The 18,204-nt window shown below is 36.4% G+C and overlaps 1 protein-coding gene across 1 annotated transcript in view; it reads left to right on the top strand.

Annotated features, from left to right (window-relative positions):
- Positions 1-18,204, top strand: part of LOC306859548 (ephrin type-B receptor 2-like) — a gene marked incomplete at both ends in the record, with an annotated part of 59,479 nt that overhangs the window by 7,233 nt on the left and 34,042 nt on the right. The window contains 2 exons of the mRNA XM_079400616.1: positions 11,432-11,496; positions 11,807-12,491. Coding sequence (XP_079256742.1) covers positions 11,432-11,496; positions 11,807-12,491 — 750 coding nt within the window. The remainder of the gene's footprint in view (positions 1-11,431; positions 11,497-11,806; positions 12,492-18,204) is intronic.

Raw genomic sequence — 18,204 nt, 5'->3', positions numbered from 1 at the left:
GGTGTCTAATGGACTGCGTGCTAAATTGATATTTTCTTTCTTGAAAAGGAATCTAGATATAAATTGTAGTCATTGACCCAGAAGCCTTACATTCCGAAACGAACTTAATGAAAAGAGAAGAGAGATCCCTGAGCTAAAAAATCTCTCTTCAGAGTGATTAAAAATCAGATGAAAAGTTAATTTGCTCCCATAGCCTGAAGCTGCTAATTTACTCTGATATCCACCAAGGATCTGATTTGCAAATGGATTGTTGTTGAGTGATCGTCTTCAGTCAAAACCTTCTCAACTGGAACCATTTGGAACCATGTTCTGTATTTGTTGGTATTAGATTTTAAGATTATAGATATTCATCAGTAATCTTTTTAAATGGGGAGAATTTGCCTCAGGATGTGGCTTCTGTGTTACATGTACAATTCTGTTTTGTGTAAGCTTCATTGTGTTCTCCCTGATTTTCAGGTATTGAATGTCTCAAAGCAAGCAAAAGTGATTATGAATGGACATCCCAGATAATGAGCTGATATTGCATAATCCTAATATCCTCAATAGTAACAGACGCAGGCACAGCTAATACACAGCGGTTTTGCCGTCAGAACAGAAGCGCTCTTATTCCACAGAGAGCTGACATAAAATATTGAACTTCAAAAAGCTCATGACCTACTTCTCCACTATTCTCGATTTTCAAACTATGATTATCTGAAAACACAAGGGTACATGTTTTGGTTTAATATCATTTGATTACCCGGTAGTTAGTCTTTTTGATGATCGTCACCTCAGTGGAAAACATTTATGCATAATCATAGTCTTGGGATGCTTCTTATAACGTCCACCTCCTCATACATTAGTCATGCAGACTAGATTCGCATTCAGTGTATTCAGTGCATTCAGTGCATTCAGTAGATAATTTTTTAAGTTAATGTATTATCCATTAGTAATTCATGAATGTACTTTTTCTGCATCTCCATTTAAGCTCATTTCTGCACCTTTGACTTAATCAATGAATGTCTGAAGTGAATATACACTACTGTTCAAACATTTGGGGTCAGTAAGAATGATTCTTTAAAGAAATTAATACTTTCATTCTGCAAGGATGCATCAAATTGATCAAAGTGACAGTAAAGATATTTATGAAGTTAGAAATTCTGTTCTTTTGAACTTTCTACTCATCAAAGATTCCTGAAAAGTGTATAATGTATTCCACAAAAATATTAAGCAGCACAACTGTTTTCAAAAATTATATTGATAATAAATGTTTCTTGAGCATCAGATTACTATATTACAGTGATTACTGAAGGATCACGTGACAGTGAAGAAAGTAATGAGGCTGAAAATTCAGCTTTGTGTCACAGAAAAAACAAATGCATTTTTAAAATATATTAAAATTTAAAACATTTATTTTAAATTAGAATAATATTTTTTTACTCTATTTTTAATGCTTGGTGAGCATAAGAGATTTCTTATAGCATGAGAAAATTGGGTTTGGCCTGTAAATAAAACTCGCCAGTTGGCCTGTAACAGCAAAATTTCATGGGCCGGATTGAATGAATGATAATCTGACCCTCACTGATGTAAGTGACGCAAGCGATTCAATTGAAAGACTAAATGTCTACTAAAACATCTGTCACAACCTCTGTGAACTCTTCCTTTAGTGGGAATCTAGGAGGTTTTTATTTTTCCAGAACTGTGTGTCAACAAATGGGTGTAATATTCAGTGAATTAATAAGTCTCCAAAAAGAGAACATCCAGACCAAAACCTCAGAATGACGGAGACGGACTCATCTCGAATGACACAATGACCTGCTGTTTGTCACAAATAATCGCATTGTTGCAGCAGGGATAAAAATCAATAATGCAAAATAGTTTCAATGGCCTATAAATTTTCCCAATACACCCACCATTGCCAGGTGTGGTTAATTTTGTCCTCTGAATGTGACTGATTTGTCTGCTTCAGGGCGCTTTTTCGGCTCTTGGCCCACATTGCCATAGAGATGAGAGTTGTAAATTGGGAAAGCAGGGGATTAGTGTTGGGTCTGTAAACTGTGAGCAGGCTGCTCCACTGACCCACTGCTCTTTCAGCGCCATCACATTTGGCTCCTGTCTGCAAATGTTAGACAGTCACATAGCAGAGATATGCAGGGGTTTATATGCAAAACGTCCCCCTGACGTCTGCTCAGAATCCTGACATAACAGAGTGAGACAAATCTCCTGTTGGACTGCAGTGAATGCTTTACTGCCACTATACCACAGACATGTTTCGTCGATAGCTTTTGTAGGTCAGTAAATCCCAATTCTTTATCCAACAAAGGATTTATGAGGAAAATGCGTTTTTTTTTTTTTTAAAGGGATCCTTCATCCCACCAAAATTAATATTTTGCCATTGTTTACTCATGTCATTTTGTTCTAAATTATTTTCTGTGTGCAACTAGGGCTGGGCCATATGAGAAGAAATTCATATCCCGGTATTTTTTGGCTGATTTGCAGTATAGGGTATATATCTCGGTATTTTCTACGCTTTTGTTTGTTTGTTTTGGATTAAACAAACAAACAAACAAAGTGAATGTAACCATAGTCATATATTACGCTCAAAAGGGTTAAAATCACATTACATTCTAACATAACATTGCAATCTAAAAACAAAAATAATGCTTTTAAAGCAGAAGTTAAATTTACTAATCTAAAAATAAAAATAATAAAAAAGCACAGATTAATCGAGTAATAAGGCTGTTTTGATTACCCCATTACAGTCACAGTTAGTGCTATCATACAAATACACCCTTAGGCTACTTGTAGGTTTAAAATTCTACATGCCACATTTATTGTTTATTAACTACAAATATTTCAGCAAAATGTATATTTAGTCAGTCAATGCGCTCCTATTTCATTGCACTCTGTCTGTTTGGTGCGCTCGTTCTAAATGAAGTCTGTGAAGTTTAGTGGAGAATCTGAAAGCAGAAGGCTCATGAACTTCTGATAGCAAAATGGAAGTATTTCCATGGCTTTCTAACATTTACAGATGGAGAATATACCTGTGAAATGTAAGTTAGGCATTTAGGAAAGCAGCACATCTCAAATATATTAAACAGCGCGTCTCTGTCAGCAGCACACACAGCCTTTCTGTCAGAGCCGTTTGAAACTGAAACTAAACTATAGGCTTCTATATCTTACAGTTTTTTTTTTTTAAGCCCTTCATATAAAGTTTGTCACATGTTTAGAACAAATTATATTATGCACTTTCTCCGCAGCGGCTGAGTCTGTGTCCTCCGCTAAATTTTCAAATGCGCTCTTTCAAACTACTGTATATCGATATAAACTGTATTGACTTATATCGTATCGCTTATAAAGAATATATCGATTATATCGTACAAACTTGATATACCGCCCAGCCCTATGTGCAACACAGAAGTCAAAAAGTCTAAATGTTTTTATTTTGTCCATAAAATTAAAGTCACTGGTGTCAAATGTTGCTTTGGTCCCCATATAAACTATTGGAAAGTTCTTCAAAATACAGTATTATTATTGTTTCAGTGACTTAAACTACTAAAATATTTTTTTTTGTAATGAAATCTAATTAATAAAATATAAAAAGCAGTGCTCTACACACACATATATATATATATATATATATATATATATATAAATACACGTGTGTGTGTGTGTGTGTGTGTGTGTGTATATATATATATATATATATATATATATATATACATATAGTCTGTGACCCATAGACATCACCAGACTCTTGGTCTCATCCTTTGAAATACTTTTCCCAGCCTTTAATGCAGCCAATTCCAATTGTTGCTTGTTTTGGGGAGTTTCTGCTTTTACTCTCCTCTTCAGCTGGTCAAATTCATGTTCAATCAGATTTAAATCTGGAGATTGACTTGGGCAATCTAAGACTTTCCATTTCTTTGCCCTTATAAACTCCTTGACTGAACTGGCAGGGTGTTTTGGGTCATTGTCCTGATGCAATATGAAGCACTTCCCACCTCCACCATGCTTTATAGATGAGGCTGTATGCTTGGGATCATTTGCAGTTCGCGATTAATCGTTTGACAGCACTAATAAAAAGTAAAAAATGGCTCGTAAATAGAACATAAAGAATAGAATGTAAATATTAGATTAAAAACTCTGAATTGTTGTATTATCAACCAATTATAAGTACTATAATTTCTAAAATTATAACTGAAATAAAAATGAATAACAATAAGCTATATAGAAATATTTTTTAAAAACGAAAAAGAAATCACAAAAGCACATATACACAAACAATATTAGTAAAACATAAATTTAAATAAAAACTGAAAATGTAAAGAATAAAAAAATGCTAAAATAACTGTCAGAAAATATTGCTTTATATTCCACAGAAGAAACCACATGAGGGTGAGTGTATGATGACAGAGAGTTTATTTTTGGCTGAACTGTCGCTTTAAGTTTACCGTGAAACTACAAAACAATTTCCTTCTTTCTATATGTCAGACTTGTCATCGGTTGCAGACTGGTGCTATTGTTCTTTTGAAGATGGATTGTGAATTTACACACTGCGGCAGTCCCCGTGGTCTAGTGAATGTTTTAGCATCCCACCCACAGGTTGACTGACAGATCTGGAGCACAGAGGATCAATGCACTCTGTCCTGGTTTTGGATGCGGAATTCTGAGCATGTCCTCACACTAGTTCACACGTTCATGATGTGTCATAGCTGCTCACTGTTGGACATGGAAGCTATTGATCAGTTTAGAATATCTATTACAATCAGCGCTGTTTGAATCCATCATGTACTGGAGAGATGCTGTTTCAGTTGCATAATCATGTTTACGGTTACATTCCCTTTTTACATTACAGCAACAGCACTCAAGCTATGAACATGAACTAGATGAGTTTGGTCAGAAGTTCTTGGTTTAATGAGATACCATTTGTGCAAAGGATTCACATGATCAATATCACATTTATTTGATTAGTGATCAAGCTAGAAGTGTATTCATTTCTTTTATCTCCGGGATAAAATATGATTTTGAATCCCAGATTATCAGACTTTTGGATCCTAATGTATGTCAGTAACATAAGGAGTATATAATATATGTTTTGCATGTGTTTATGTGTGTGTGTGTGTGTTGGCAATATTTGATATAATGGAATGTAAGACTGTAAGGATCTGCATAGTTTGTGAGGGTTTGTGTGTCGTGTATGATCAAAGCTTGATTTAATTAACTCCACATTAATTTTTCAGTATGTTTCAAGGGCAATGTTTGTGCTTCTTCCATCTGAATTAAACAGACAAGAAGACCAGCATTGGAGATCAGGATAATAAAAAGCATTATGAAATGACAATGTACTGTATACCAAGGCTCAAGAATAAGAATAAGAAAAGAAGTTTAAGAATATTTTTCTGCCTGTTTGAGGGGAAAAGATTGAAATGTTCTGTTGATTGTGTTAAGAAAGTAACCAAAATAAATCACAGTTGATTCATCTTTATAAATGGACCTCATATGTGACTCTGGACCACAAAACCATTCGCAAGTCGCACGGGTATATTTGTAGCAATAGCCAAAAATACATTGTATGGGTCAAAATTATCGATTTTTCTTTTATGCCAAAAATCATTTGGATAAGAAGTAAAGATCATGTTCCATGAAGATAATTTGTAAATTTCCTACTGTAAATATATAAAAATATTTTTTGATTAGTAATATGCATTGCTAAGAACTTCATTTGGACAACTTGAAAAGTGATTTTCTCAATATTTTAGATTTCTTTTGCACTCTCAGATTCCAGATTTTCAAACAGTTGTATCTCAGCCAAATATTGTCCTATCCTAACAAACAATGCATCAATGGAAAGCTTATTTATTTAAATATTTACTTATGGTTTTGTGGTCCAGGGTTACATATTGCAAATAATAACCAATTGTGTCTTTGTTGTATTAGAATATCACGATTCATGGATAAATTCAGATTCATAGCATTTATGTTAAATGGGCCTCATTTATGAAACACGAGCAGAATGAATTTTTGTGTAAATTGTTCGCAAAGCCATTCTAACGTAAACATTTGAATTCATGAAAATGTTCGTATTTTCAAAATTTTAGTTGGTACGAAAGAAATTTACACCTGCTCCCTACACGTGTAAATGGTGCGTAAAATGTTCTGTGTTCATTTTGGCAAACTCATGATACTGAATTTGATGCACTGCCATTATAATATTTTACAAGTTCATTTGCTCTTTTTTTTTTTTTTTTTTTTTTGTAGCTGAGAGTTGATGAACTGTTTAGCTTTGGGTAAAGGGTCAAATGCAGCGCTCGTCACTTTCACTTTTTATCCAGCCGTCCAATCAATGGAGGAGGGGCAGGACAAATACTACACCGACCAATCATCCTAACGTTATTGTTAAACAACTGAACAACAATAGAGAAGTTAATATTGCTGGTTACTGCATTTTTAAATTCAGTAATATTCTTCAAAATGAGGTGATAGTAGTAATACTTTACTGCCGTTGATATTTCAAATCATAGAAACCAAAGCGTCTCAGCTGGAAAAACGTTGTGCCATCAAAGCATTCTCAAGTGCCACCAACTGGTCGTTTTAAGAAGAGCACCTGACATTTTTTCAGCTGGCTAAAATAAGGTAGACCAGAATATTCCACTGTGTTCCTGGACAATTCATAGGGGGGGATTATGCTGAGCGTGCACAAGCGCCCTATTTACGAATGATTGGATTTCATTAACATACACATGCTTAACTATCAAATCTGATCTGTACGAAGTGCTTGTGAATTCGGAGGAGAGTTTTCAGAAAGGTCCGTTTTACGCAGATTTTACTCGTATATATTTACGAATGTTTCATGAATGAGGCCCAATGTGTTTATTTAGACTTTAGTAAATACACTGATGTCTCCATCTATCTTAAATATAGTCTACATCACATTCAGTTCCTGGTTTATTTTAAATTGGAGATAAACAAAAGATTATTCTTGATTCAGTGAGAGATTTGTTTGATTCGCTGGCTGAGTGAGTCTGATTCAAATTGCTAAAGGTGAGGACACTTTGCTTGTTTTTGGAAGTGACTTCTGTGTGAATGCTGCTTCATCCATCATGACTTTATTGACAATGGACAGTGGACCATAAAATTGCCAAAATGACAATAATGTGGTTGCAGCTTAACTGTGAATCTTTGTGAAACCTTTTGACTTTAACTGGATTGAATCAGACATAATTGCTCATTCTTTGTTCGCCGTTACATAGCAGAAAACTTTGGTGCATACTAGTATAACCAGATTATATATTTCACGAAACCACATACTGATGCACACAAAGCCTTCCTGCCTACACTGTAAAAAAAAAGAAAAGAAAGTTGAGCCAACTTAAAATATTAAAGCAACCAGCTTTTTGCAGAGTTTTGAGTTCTCTCAACTTATTTTTGTAGGAGATTCTCAAATTTTTGTTGTATAAACTTAAAACAATAAGTTGAGAACTCAAAAATCTACTGAAGTGTGTTGCCTTAAAATTTTATGTAGTTTTTTATTATTAGGCTATTTTTTTAAATTATTATTTCCAAGTCTTTTTTTAGTTGTCTTTTTTTTTTAGTTGCAATCTCAAGCCCTGCATATAATTAAGTTCTAGATGTGTCTCATCCAGGTCTTTTTGTCCAATCTCATATGTCCCGTAGCCTGGAAAGGAGCAGTGCGGCCATAAAAAAACATTAAGTGTAGCTCATACAGTAGATTCTTAAGAGCACCATCACAAGAGCAAATTAGACTTCAAGTATTCAGCTTCTCATCCACAAAGTGGTGTTTACTGAGCCAGTTTAGATTTGTTACCAATAGTGTTTACCAGTTTTTCCACTTTCACTGTTGATATTTTCTCTCGTAGTCATGTCTAGAGGGAGGATTCTATGTTTATCATGTTAGTGCATTTGACAGAAAAGTCAACATTCCTTAATCCTCCCTGCTTGCTATGATGTTGTGCCATTATGTATGGGTATTTTGAGATTTATTCATCTGCATTTAAATGCCATGCTATGGTACATATAAAATTACACAAAGCATAGATATGTCCCAACCAGAGTGATTTGGTATGAGGATGATGAGGCTCTGTGGATTCAGGGTGTGTGCCTGTGTTCATCGCACTGGTACGGCTCAGCTTGTGCAAACTGGGCAATGAAATTAATAAATAAAAAATGTGGGACTGAAAGTTGTGCCTTGGCACGCTGACCTAAAATCCAGTGAAGACTCGCCATGTTTCCCGTGGGATTAATCCAGTGTGGCATACAGAGTGTAGCGCAGGCTGTAAGGATTATATGTACTGGACTTGGGCTCCCGCTGCCCTACTTTTCATTAAAATATAGAGAGAGAGAGGGAGAGAGGGATTGCATGAATGCTTGGACAGATGGAGTGGGGGTTTGATTAAACAGTGCACCAAGTACTGGGAAATGCTACAACTTTCTCTTTCAACGCACAGACAGTTGTAAATGTACTGGTTTTCATTATATTGTTGCATGGATGTTTTATCTAGTAATAGTAATCGTGTTTTGTGCTTTTTTGTTTGACCCGTGGGCTTATAAAGTCTAAGAGGATTGTTTGTTTCCTCTTGTATTTTCCTCCCGGCCTCATCATATTCTCACATTTACAGCACTAAATACACAGCGATGGTGCTGTTCCTGAGAGAAATATATTTGGTTGCCCCTGAGCTGCAGAAGCTGCTGAAATATAAATGAGACACTTAATGGCTGAGGCTGTATCGAGCCAGTGTTTACAGGGATCCCGGGATTGTGTGTCACGGGCTTCTGGCTTCGATCTCAGGAAGTCCTCTTGCCACTTGCCAAATCCCGATTCATAAATGCCATGGGGAGTCTGTGTGTCACACTGGATGTGTTTATGTTGCCTTGACTGAGGCCCGTATGCCCTGGCAGGACTCCATATGAGATCATCCCTCAAGACATGAAAAATGCTCAGTCACGTTTCTTATATACATGAAAATAAACAGCTATACACCGTACTACAGCTTTGGACAGATGGTAGTACTCTAATTTTTCTAAATATTTGGGAAAAAAGTTTCCCGTGTCCATTCTGAATGTTTCACGCTATTGGCTTATGGGATTTTCAGATTAAGACCATATAAAAATCTAAATTTGGGAGGTTTTGTGACTTTTTAAGTTTGTTCACTTTGAGACTGTCTATACGTGTACTCCTTAACACTGGAAAAAAAACAAATTGGCAGACATAACTACAGATTTAAAGTTTCTGTGTAAACAGACCATAAATACGGAAGAATCATCCTGCACTGCATCGATTTTTTTATTTTTTTTGTCCCACAACCTGCCTCCAACTAGCATATAGTATGCATTTATTTATAGTATGTCATTTACGTGGCGGGATTTTTGAAATGGCCTTAAACAATTATTAAACAAATACCGGACACCCTTAGCTGCTCAGTCACGGTCCAGGATTTTCATTCATCAAGTGCCAAATCTGATTAAAAATCACAGTCATTGGCAAGTGCCTATGTGAAACAGTGTTAATACGCCAGTTGGGCATTTACTTTTTATGAATTTTAACAAGTCATGGTTGTGAAAACCCATTATGGCTTATCAAATCACACAGGATATGATGTCTGATGTATGTCTGATGCCTGTGATATGATAAATATCTGATTCGCTGCGAGTTGCATAGCTCAGTGTGGCACAGTGTTCTTTTTCACTCAAGCAGCTCATGATTCACTGTTTTCAGTGTCTCAGAATGGCTCAGTTCAGAGTAAATGCCTCTCAACATGAACTCCGTCTCTGTAAGTGCTGTGAGTTTGGGACACATATAATGTGCATATAAAAACGCAACGCACATCAACCATCTTTCCAAATTTGTAATGAGATTTTTTTTTGTAAATTCATTAAAGGGATAGTTCACCCAAAATTAAAAATAGCCCATAAATTACTTTCCCTCAAGCCATCTTAGGTGTATATGACTTTCTTTTTTAAGACAAATCCAATCAGAGTTATATTTTAAAACGTCCTGGCTCGTCCAAGCTTTATAAAGGCAATGGGTGGGTGTTATTTTGTGACTACCCCCACATCCTACATCATCCGCCCAGAACGGTGTTCTCTTGTGAACATACGTATGACAGTTAGTGAAAATTAGAGATTAGCTCAGATTACTGTTTATAAAATTTTAAATATGGATATTTTTCTTACAAAAACGCATTGATTCGCTACAGGATGCCTTTATTCACCCCCTGGAGCCGTGTGAGGCACTTTTTATTATAGATGGATGTGCTTTATTTGACTTTTTTTTTTTTATTGGACTTATTTATTGGACTGTTAAAAAATAACACCCACCCACTGCCATTATAAAGTCTGGAAGAGACAGGACCTTTTTAAATATAACTCTGATTGGATTCATCTGAAAGAATAAAGTCGTATACACCTAGGATGGCTTGAGTGTGGTAAATAATGGGGTCATTTAAATTTTTTGGGAGAACTATCATTTTAAATCTTTGGGATAAAATGCACCAACATTGAGAAAACTTTGCTTTTCAAGAAGATGGTATTATTTTTCCTTTAATATTGGGTATATATTGGTGGATATTGGATATTTAATTGTGTATTTTCATATCCCTTATTTTTATGTTTAGACTAAGATAAGAAGATAAAGTTAATCTTTAAAAACACTCATAATTAAATAACACTTAAATGGAGTATTCTGCCAATTTTAAAATTAATATTAGATTTCAAACTGTACATTATAATGTTAAGATGCCTAAATTCACCTAGTTTTTCATATTTATTTATTTTGACAAACTATTTTAGAATTGTGTTTTGGCCGCAAGGTGAAAAAAAAATCATCTGCTTTGTGATTTCAGACAGACTTTTAATATCAATGCATTCCTAATTTGTTCATTTGTATTTTGCTTCCTTAGGCCAGCTTCAAAGCAACAAATCTTTTGCACTTAAAACCTCTCTAGAGTCTCATTATGCTGATTTTGGCTGTATGCAAGAACCAGTTGTACCTGGCTAAATAATTGAAAATGTCAGATCAGAGTCATGCTTCTGAACTATTTTGTCCAATTTGCTATATTGAATAGAAAGGCACCCTCTGTCATCTGGGGCAATTACGAACTAGATGTGAAGGGAAGCAGATGTTAGAACATGGTGTGATCTATCATCTGTGATGGATAACACTTCCAATCTAGTAATGGCCATTTGTAACATTTGATTAACAATAAGAGTCAAAAATAGCGAGCTATTACCGCTGTGAAATGGGCAACTGTTATTCTGCATCTCGGTGTGAGTCATCCTTCATTTAACATTCAGAAAAGCTATCCATTATGCATCATAATTACTGTTAAGAGACTTGAAGAACAATGACCTCACAAATGCTCAAACGTGCAGTAAAAGGCTCTTAGCGGCAGCATTTTAAACTTACAGGTTTTTGACATGCATTTCTTTTCAGATGTGTTGATGGACTCCACAACGGCAACGGCAGAGCTGGGCTGGACGATATATCCATCACTGGGGGTGAGCCTCATTGAAATAATTTAGATGATCAGACCTAGCATAAATGAATAATTCAAGGCAAAAATTCAGCGTGACTCATGTGGTGCAGAAATAAAATTTGAATGAATTCCAAATTAGATTATTTTTAATGCAATCCATGCCGTTTGTCTCATTTCTGCACATTTTTACCTTAGATGTCATAATGTGTCTGTAATGGTGCGAAACCAGGAACGAATGTTCCATAAATATGCAAATAGCATGAAAAACATGCTTTTACTATTAGAAGCACACATTGCTTATTCAAATGTTATTATCTGTGCTTCGGTCCCAGTGGGAAGAGGTGAGTGGCTACGACGAGAAGATGAACACCATCCGCACCTACCAGGTGTGCAACGTCTTCAACGCCAACCAGAACAACTGGGTACGCACCAAATATATCCAGCGGCGAGGAGCTCAACGGATCCACGTGGAGATGAAGTTCTCCGTGCGAGACTGCAGCAGCATCCCGAACGTCACCGGCTCTTGCAAGGAAACTTTTAATCTGTACTACTTTGAGTCTGACAAGGACGTAGCCTCCAAGGTGTATCCCGCCTGGATGGAGAACCCTTGGATCAAGGTGGACACCATTGCGGCCGATGAGAGTTTCTCCCAGGTGGACCTGGGCGGCCGTGTAATGAAGATCAACACGGAAGTGCGCAGCTTTGGCCCGGTGTCCCATAAAGGCTTCTACTTGGCCTTTCAGGATTATGGAGCATGCATGTCGCTCATCGCTGTGAAGGTTTTCTATCGCAAATGCTCCCGAGTTATTCGGAATGGGGCCATCTTTGAGGAGACCTTGTCAGGTGCGGAGAGCACCTCTCTGGTGTCGGCCCGGGGCAGTTGTGTACCTAATGGAGAGGAAGTGGATGTTCCCATTAAACTGTACTGTAATGGAGATGGGGAGTGGTTGGTACCCATCGGACGCTGTGTGTGCAAGGCCGGGTATGAGTCTGTGGACAACGGGACTGTGTGTAGAGGTGAGTTTTGTTTCTTATTCAACGCTGCTTCCTGAGTATTTGTCTTATTTGTTCGCCCTCATGATATTCCAAACCCATATTCCATTATTTTTTAGGTTTTTTTTTTTTTAAGATCAACAGGCTGTCAAACTCCAAAAAGGACAAAACGTATCATGAAAGTACTTCATATACTTATGCACTGTATTCCATGTCTTCTGAAGCTGTATGATTTCTGGTAGACCACAGTATGAATCATTATTTAGTCATTCTTTTTCCTTCTCAAAGCAAATATGGCCCCTATGATGCATTTTGGATGTCAATAACATCAGAATTCATTGTGACTTCAAACCTGTACCATAGGCGTCCTATTTGAGAGCTGCGGTTAAAGATCAAAAGTGTATATAAAGACAATGTATAAAGTTTGTATTGTGTGGCTTCAGGGGCAGAGTGCACAAAAATCTTCTGAAAGAAATAGTTAAGAAATGTCTTAAATTCAAATAAGTTCATAAGAATGTCACTAAAATAAAAACAAAATTCTTGATGACAGAAAATATTGTTATAATTCTGATTAACTGGCATGATGGAAGTTCAGCACTTGGTTTTGCATTTTTTATCTTATTTTCAGGAATTCTTATTAAAACTAAAAGGGATAGTTCACCCAAAAATGAAAATTCTGTCATTAATTACTCACCCTCTTGCCATTCCTAACCCATAAGGCCTTGTTCAAGCGAAACAATAGCCTCTTTCGCACCGCTTTAGTTCTAGAACTGAAAGTACAGTACTAAAGTACTGGGACGATTTTGCGCAAACTATTTCCCAGTACCATTTAAAGGGTTGCATTCACACCGACAGTGGGTACTAAGAAGTAACGTAAGCTGGTCGACAGTGACGTCATTTGCACGTGGCGTTCAACAAATTACAAACAAATAAGAACAACGTTAACAACAGGAGTATGGTGGATGCTGTGATCGGAGCTGTATTTTTGTTGTGTCTCGCGGGTTTCACAATAATGGACATGGAATGTTTACACAGTATATGTTTACATATACACACATACACTTACGTCACGATAGTTCCTATGGAACTGTTTTAGACCCTACTCTGAAGTAGGAGCTAATTTAGTTCCTCCAAACGGAGTTCCGGGAACTAAAACAGTTCCTAGTTCCAGCAGTGCAAAAAAAAGTGGGTAGTTCCTCAATAAGTTTGGGTACTATGAAAAGGTTCCTGCGGTGCGAAAGGGCCTAATGTCCTCACTACATTTCTGTGCCTTGACCGTGGTAGTACCCTTGCTGTCTGTGGAGGGTCAGAAAGCTCTTGGATTTCATCAAAAATATATGAATTTCTGTTCTGAAGATGAACAAAGGTCTTACAGCTTTGGAAAGACATGAGGTTGAGTAATTAATGACAGAAGTTTCAATTTTGGGTGAACTATCCCTTTAAGTTTTAATAAGTTTTAATAAAGATAATAAGGAAAAAGAAAACATTCTTTTAAAAATATAATGTTCCTAACTTAGTTTTAATTTCTGCTAACTCATTCTTACCAGAAAATGAAAAAGTTGATTCGGTTAGTAGATCTGTTAATCCTTCTCAGAAGATATGAAATATTGAGTCATAGACTTTATAGTGCTCTATAGTACTTTTACATCCTTTTTGGAGCTAGACAGCAGCACATGATCTCTAACTTTAAAAGCTATTTTTATGTCTAATGAAGATAGTATCAAAATGAGAGTCTGAAACCACATTAAGGCGAGTAAGTAATAATTGAATATCAATTTCATTTTTGGATGAGCTTCTTTAAAGTCTGCCAATCTCATCCTTGTCTGGTCTGGTTTTAATGACACACTAAAAAATGAAACTGTTGTTGTTACTTAGGGAGCAATTTCCAGCAGATCTGACCCTACGAAAGGACATTCATAGGTGTAACTGGATGTTGTCAGATTGATTTAGACGTTACCACACAAAGCACTTTTTTAGGTTGCCTGACAAAACATTTTTTTACAGTGCTGGATGCCAGCAATGATAAATAAATAATGAATAACCTCAGCTTCAGCCTCAGATTTCTGCACAACGAAAAAGAGACACATTGCCAAATTAAGAAAAAGCCTGCATGCAGATTTACAGTCAGACTTAATGTCCTCCCTGAATGCACACACATGTACGTTATAGAGTCTTACTATTGAGAGCTGCCCTGCAGGCACAAAACCTTCACCGTTCTTATCCTTATGAAAGCCAGTTGAAAGACATCGGGCCATTGTGTCCTATAACCTGCGTCTGTCCATGTGCAGCGGTTTTCTTACAGTGTTATTTCAAATTAAATGTGCACACGCGCATGCACACAAGCACTGACCCTTAATACTGTTTTTATAACATGAGATTTTGCTGTTATTCTTGCATTACTCAACAAGGAAGTAGCTCTCTGTGTCTGAGAACAAGGGAGCCGTAATGAATAGAAATCCTCCAGTCAGTTGTAACGCTGCATTGATAGGTTGGAATGAATAGAGGGATTTGGGTAGAAAAAGGTGTTTTTTTTTTTTCGCCCTCGCTCAGCACTCGGCAGATATGATTACATTCAAGGAGAGCAGGGCGGCGATGAGGGAACGATTTTGGCAGGGTTCTCCTGGGTACTGTTGACAGAATCTAAATTACTAATATCCCCCCATCTGGAGCAGCTGATGGATGGAAATCGGCAATATCCTGGGCGAGCACAAGGCAGACCGTCTCTTTTATTTCCCCTGGTGTTAATCCTCCTCGCTGCCACCACTTTAATGACACTCCTAATTGACTAATTTGGAGTGAACAGGGGGAGCTGGGTGGACGCTTTGACGCTGCTCTCCCTGGCGAGTCCATTCAGAAATCAAGCACAACTAATGAATCCCCCTGTGGTTGTTAACCAAGGGCTGCATGTAGACAAATGGATTTATGAGTTCCATTTTCTGTCTCTAAAAGAAATATGCAGTAGCAGTACTCATTAAAGCCAAGTAGAGACATAATGGTCTAATTGATAGTGTAATTCTCTTATACTGTAATGTTATTGGAACAATGGCACAGCACTGCATGCTTCAGGTCAATGCAACTTTAAAAGCCCTACATGAGTGGTTTCATCTCAAGGCTGTGTTTTTTTAAGCCTTCCAGTGCTCAACAATAAGGATTTTGTCAGCTGGCTTAGTTAGACTCAGGCTAGTATTTTTGTACTTGCCTTGCCAATATTTTTAATGGCTCCACCTCACAAATTGTACTTATATTTTTTAAAAATTGGCTTTGTTTTATTCCTAAATAAATAAATAAATATTTTTTTTTATTAAATTTGCTGAAAAATAAGGACTTTTATTTGCAATTCATTTTTTTTTTTTATTAGAAAATAAATTTGCAATAGTAAATTTGGTTTTGTTTGTTTTCTTTTGTCATCTAATACTGGTCCCAATATATAAAATGACTTGTATCTAATGCTGGGTAATGCTAAAATTATTTATTTTATTTTGTTTTATGTTTTTTTTGTTTTATTTAATGTGCACATTAAAATAAAATAAATTAACACATTCTATTTAAATAAATGAAGTAAATTTGTATGAAATATAATTTTTAAAAATATATTTAAATGACATTTCTTAAAGTATAATTATAATTTTTTACATAATTTTATTACATTCTTGTTTAATGTATTTATTTAAATAAATATATTTTGACACATAAAAATTAATAAATGAAGTTTTCTCTAACTATAAAAGCAACATCATTTGATAGTTTATTAGGTTTTCATGCAGGAATCTATAAATTATACTGATCCAAAACTCTCATACTGGCCCCTGGCCATCAGGCCGTTCCTATTGTTGAACCTTGTCAAATATTTAGCCTACTGAAACGTGACTAACCATCCTTATGAAAGGAAGTATGGGAACAGCTTGTGAAATAGCATTTATATGTCTTGTGCCAGGAACGCCTCTCCTCTCCATAGCGAAGAGCTGAAACTCACCCACACCTAAAGTAATTATAGTCGTAGCACTAATTCAGTTAATCCAGCTGACATTCTGACCCTATCTGTTCTTCTCTGGAGATCTTCTTCAGTCCTCTTGCCATCATTCAGATGTGGTTTGTGCTGGATATTATTGACTGGCCTTCTAGATTGCATTTCATAAGTAATTACATAGACCTTAAAGTACAGTCTCTGCTTGTTTTAACGTTTAATGATTATAAATAGCTAAATTCAGCCGGACGGTGTTGGCCGCAGATGAATTACCTCTACTGTATAGAGCTGGACTGTGGCCAATCCCTCAAGCCAAGCCCGCCTGGGTCTCCAAACAAGATGAATGTTAGCTGATTTTGCTTATATTGTGTTATGGCCAATCAATACATTCCTCCACGGACAGCTGCAATGTGCATTTGTTTTAGTGTGTTGACCTTTCAATTAGAAGTAATGGTTTTGTTATCTTGTTATCTTTGAATATGATATTTTATTATCTAGGGAGTACCTTAGGCCTAAACCTCAGTTTTTGATTTGTTAGAGTAAGCTCAAAGCTAAAAGCTTACAGTAAATCAAGGCTGTGTATTCCTAATTATGTAAATGCAATGTATCTGTGTTGCATTTGCTAACTCCAGTAATAAGTGTCCGCTGGAATGTTGTATCTATCTTTTAATCTTTCACAGTCACTGCTGAGGGCCACTCAGTGACCTTTGTGCTATGCTCCTGCTGTTTAAAAGCTCAAGTTTGATGCATTTACGCTGGATAATGTGTTCAGATGGGCACTATAGATCATAATGTACCAACACTCTCTGTTTTCAGCACGGTGGGGTCACAATGTCTGTCTGTTCCTCAATTTTACTTCAACCTTCATGACTGTAGATATTTTTCCTGACATAGGGTATAAACATATATTTTTTTACTTATTGTGATCTTCATGAGTATTCTGACTTGGACACAAATGAGCTAGTTCTTTCTAATGAATTAAAAACATACTGGGAGCAGTGTTGGCTCTCATGTGACAGTTCGGGGTAAAGAATCAGGTTCTTTGTAGAGAATCAGCAGTGTACATCGAGTAATCTTTATTTGAGCAATGATCTGCATTACTGGTGTGATCTGATTCATTAGGAAGCCTGTCAAACATTGCCTGATTACTGGAATAAGTTAGGGTTGTGCCGATAGACAATATTGTGTATCGACGATTGTCAGAGATAACCATCTTATTAATATTAGGGCTTATTTGTTCCATTCCTTTTAACATGTTTTTATAGTGTTGCGCATTCTAACCAATCACACATGATACCATTGACTTTCTGAATGCAATGACCAATCAGAGGCGTTCAGATAATTCATCGATGAAACGCATGAGTTTTGTTGTTGAGTGCGTCTTGGTGACTGAATTTCTGCTCTCTTGCGAATTCTGTCATGATAAACAACAAAGTAGGGCTGTGCAATTAATCGAATTCGATTATCATGCGCATCTCGTCAGTAAAACGGTTTCTTGATTAGCAATAAATCGCCATCATCTACTTTCAGATGGATCGGCAATTACTACACAGAGCTGTTGTTCACTGACAAGCTAGGCAATATCTCGTTCATAATCAAAGGCAATTCGTCTGCGATTATGAACACAATATTGCCTAGCGTGTCAGTGAACTACAGCAGTGTTGGGGAAAGTTACTTTTAAAAGTAATGCATTACAGTATTGCGTTACTCCCTAAAAAGTAACTAATTACGTTACTTAGCTTCTTTTTATGGAAAGTAATGCGTTGCGTTACT

The sequence above is a fragment of the Barbus barbus genome, assembly GCF_936440315.1.
Source record: "Barbus barbus genome assembly, chromosome: 40".
In the NCBI taxonomy this organism is placed as follows: Eukaryota; Metazoa; Chordata; class Actinopteri; order Cypriniformes; family Cyprinidae; genus Barbus; species Barbus barbus.
The sequence above is the reverse complement of the archived record's forward strand: the minus strand, read 5'-3'. Positions and strand labels throughout refer to the sequence as shown.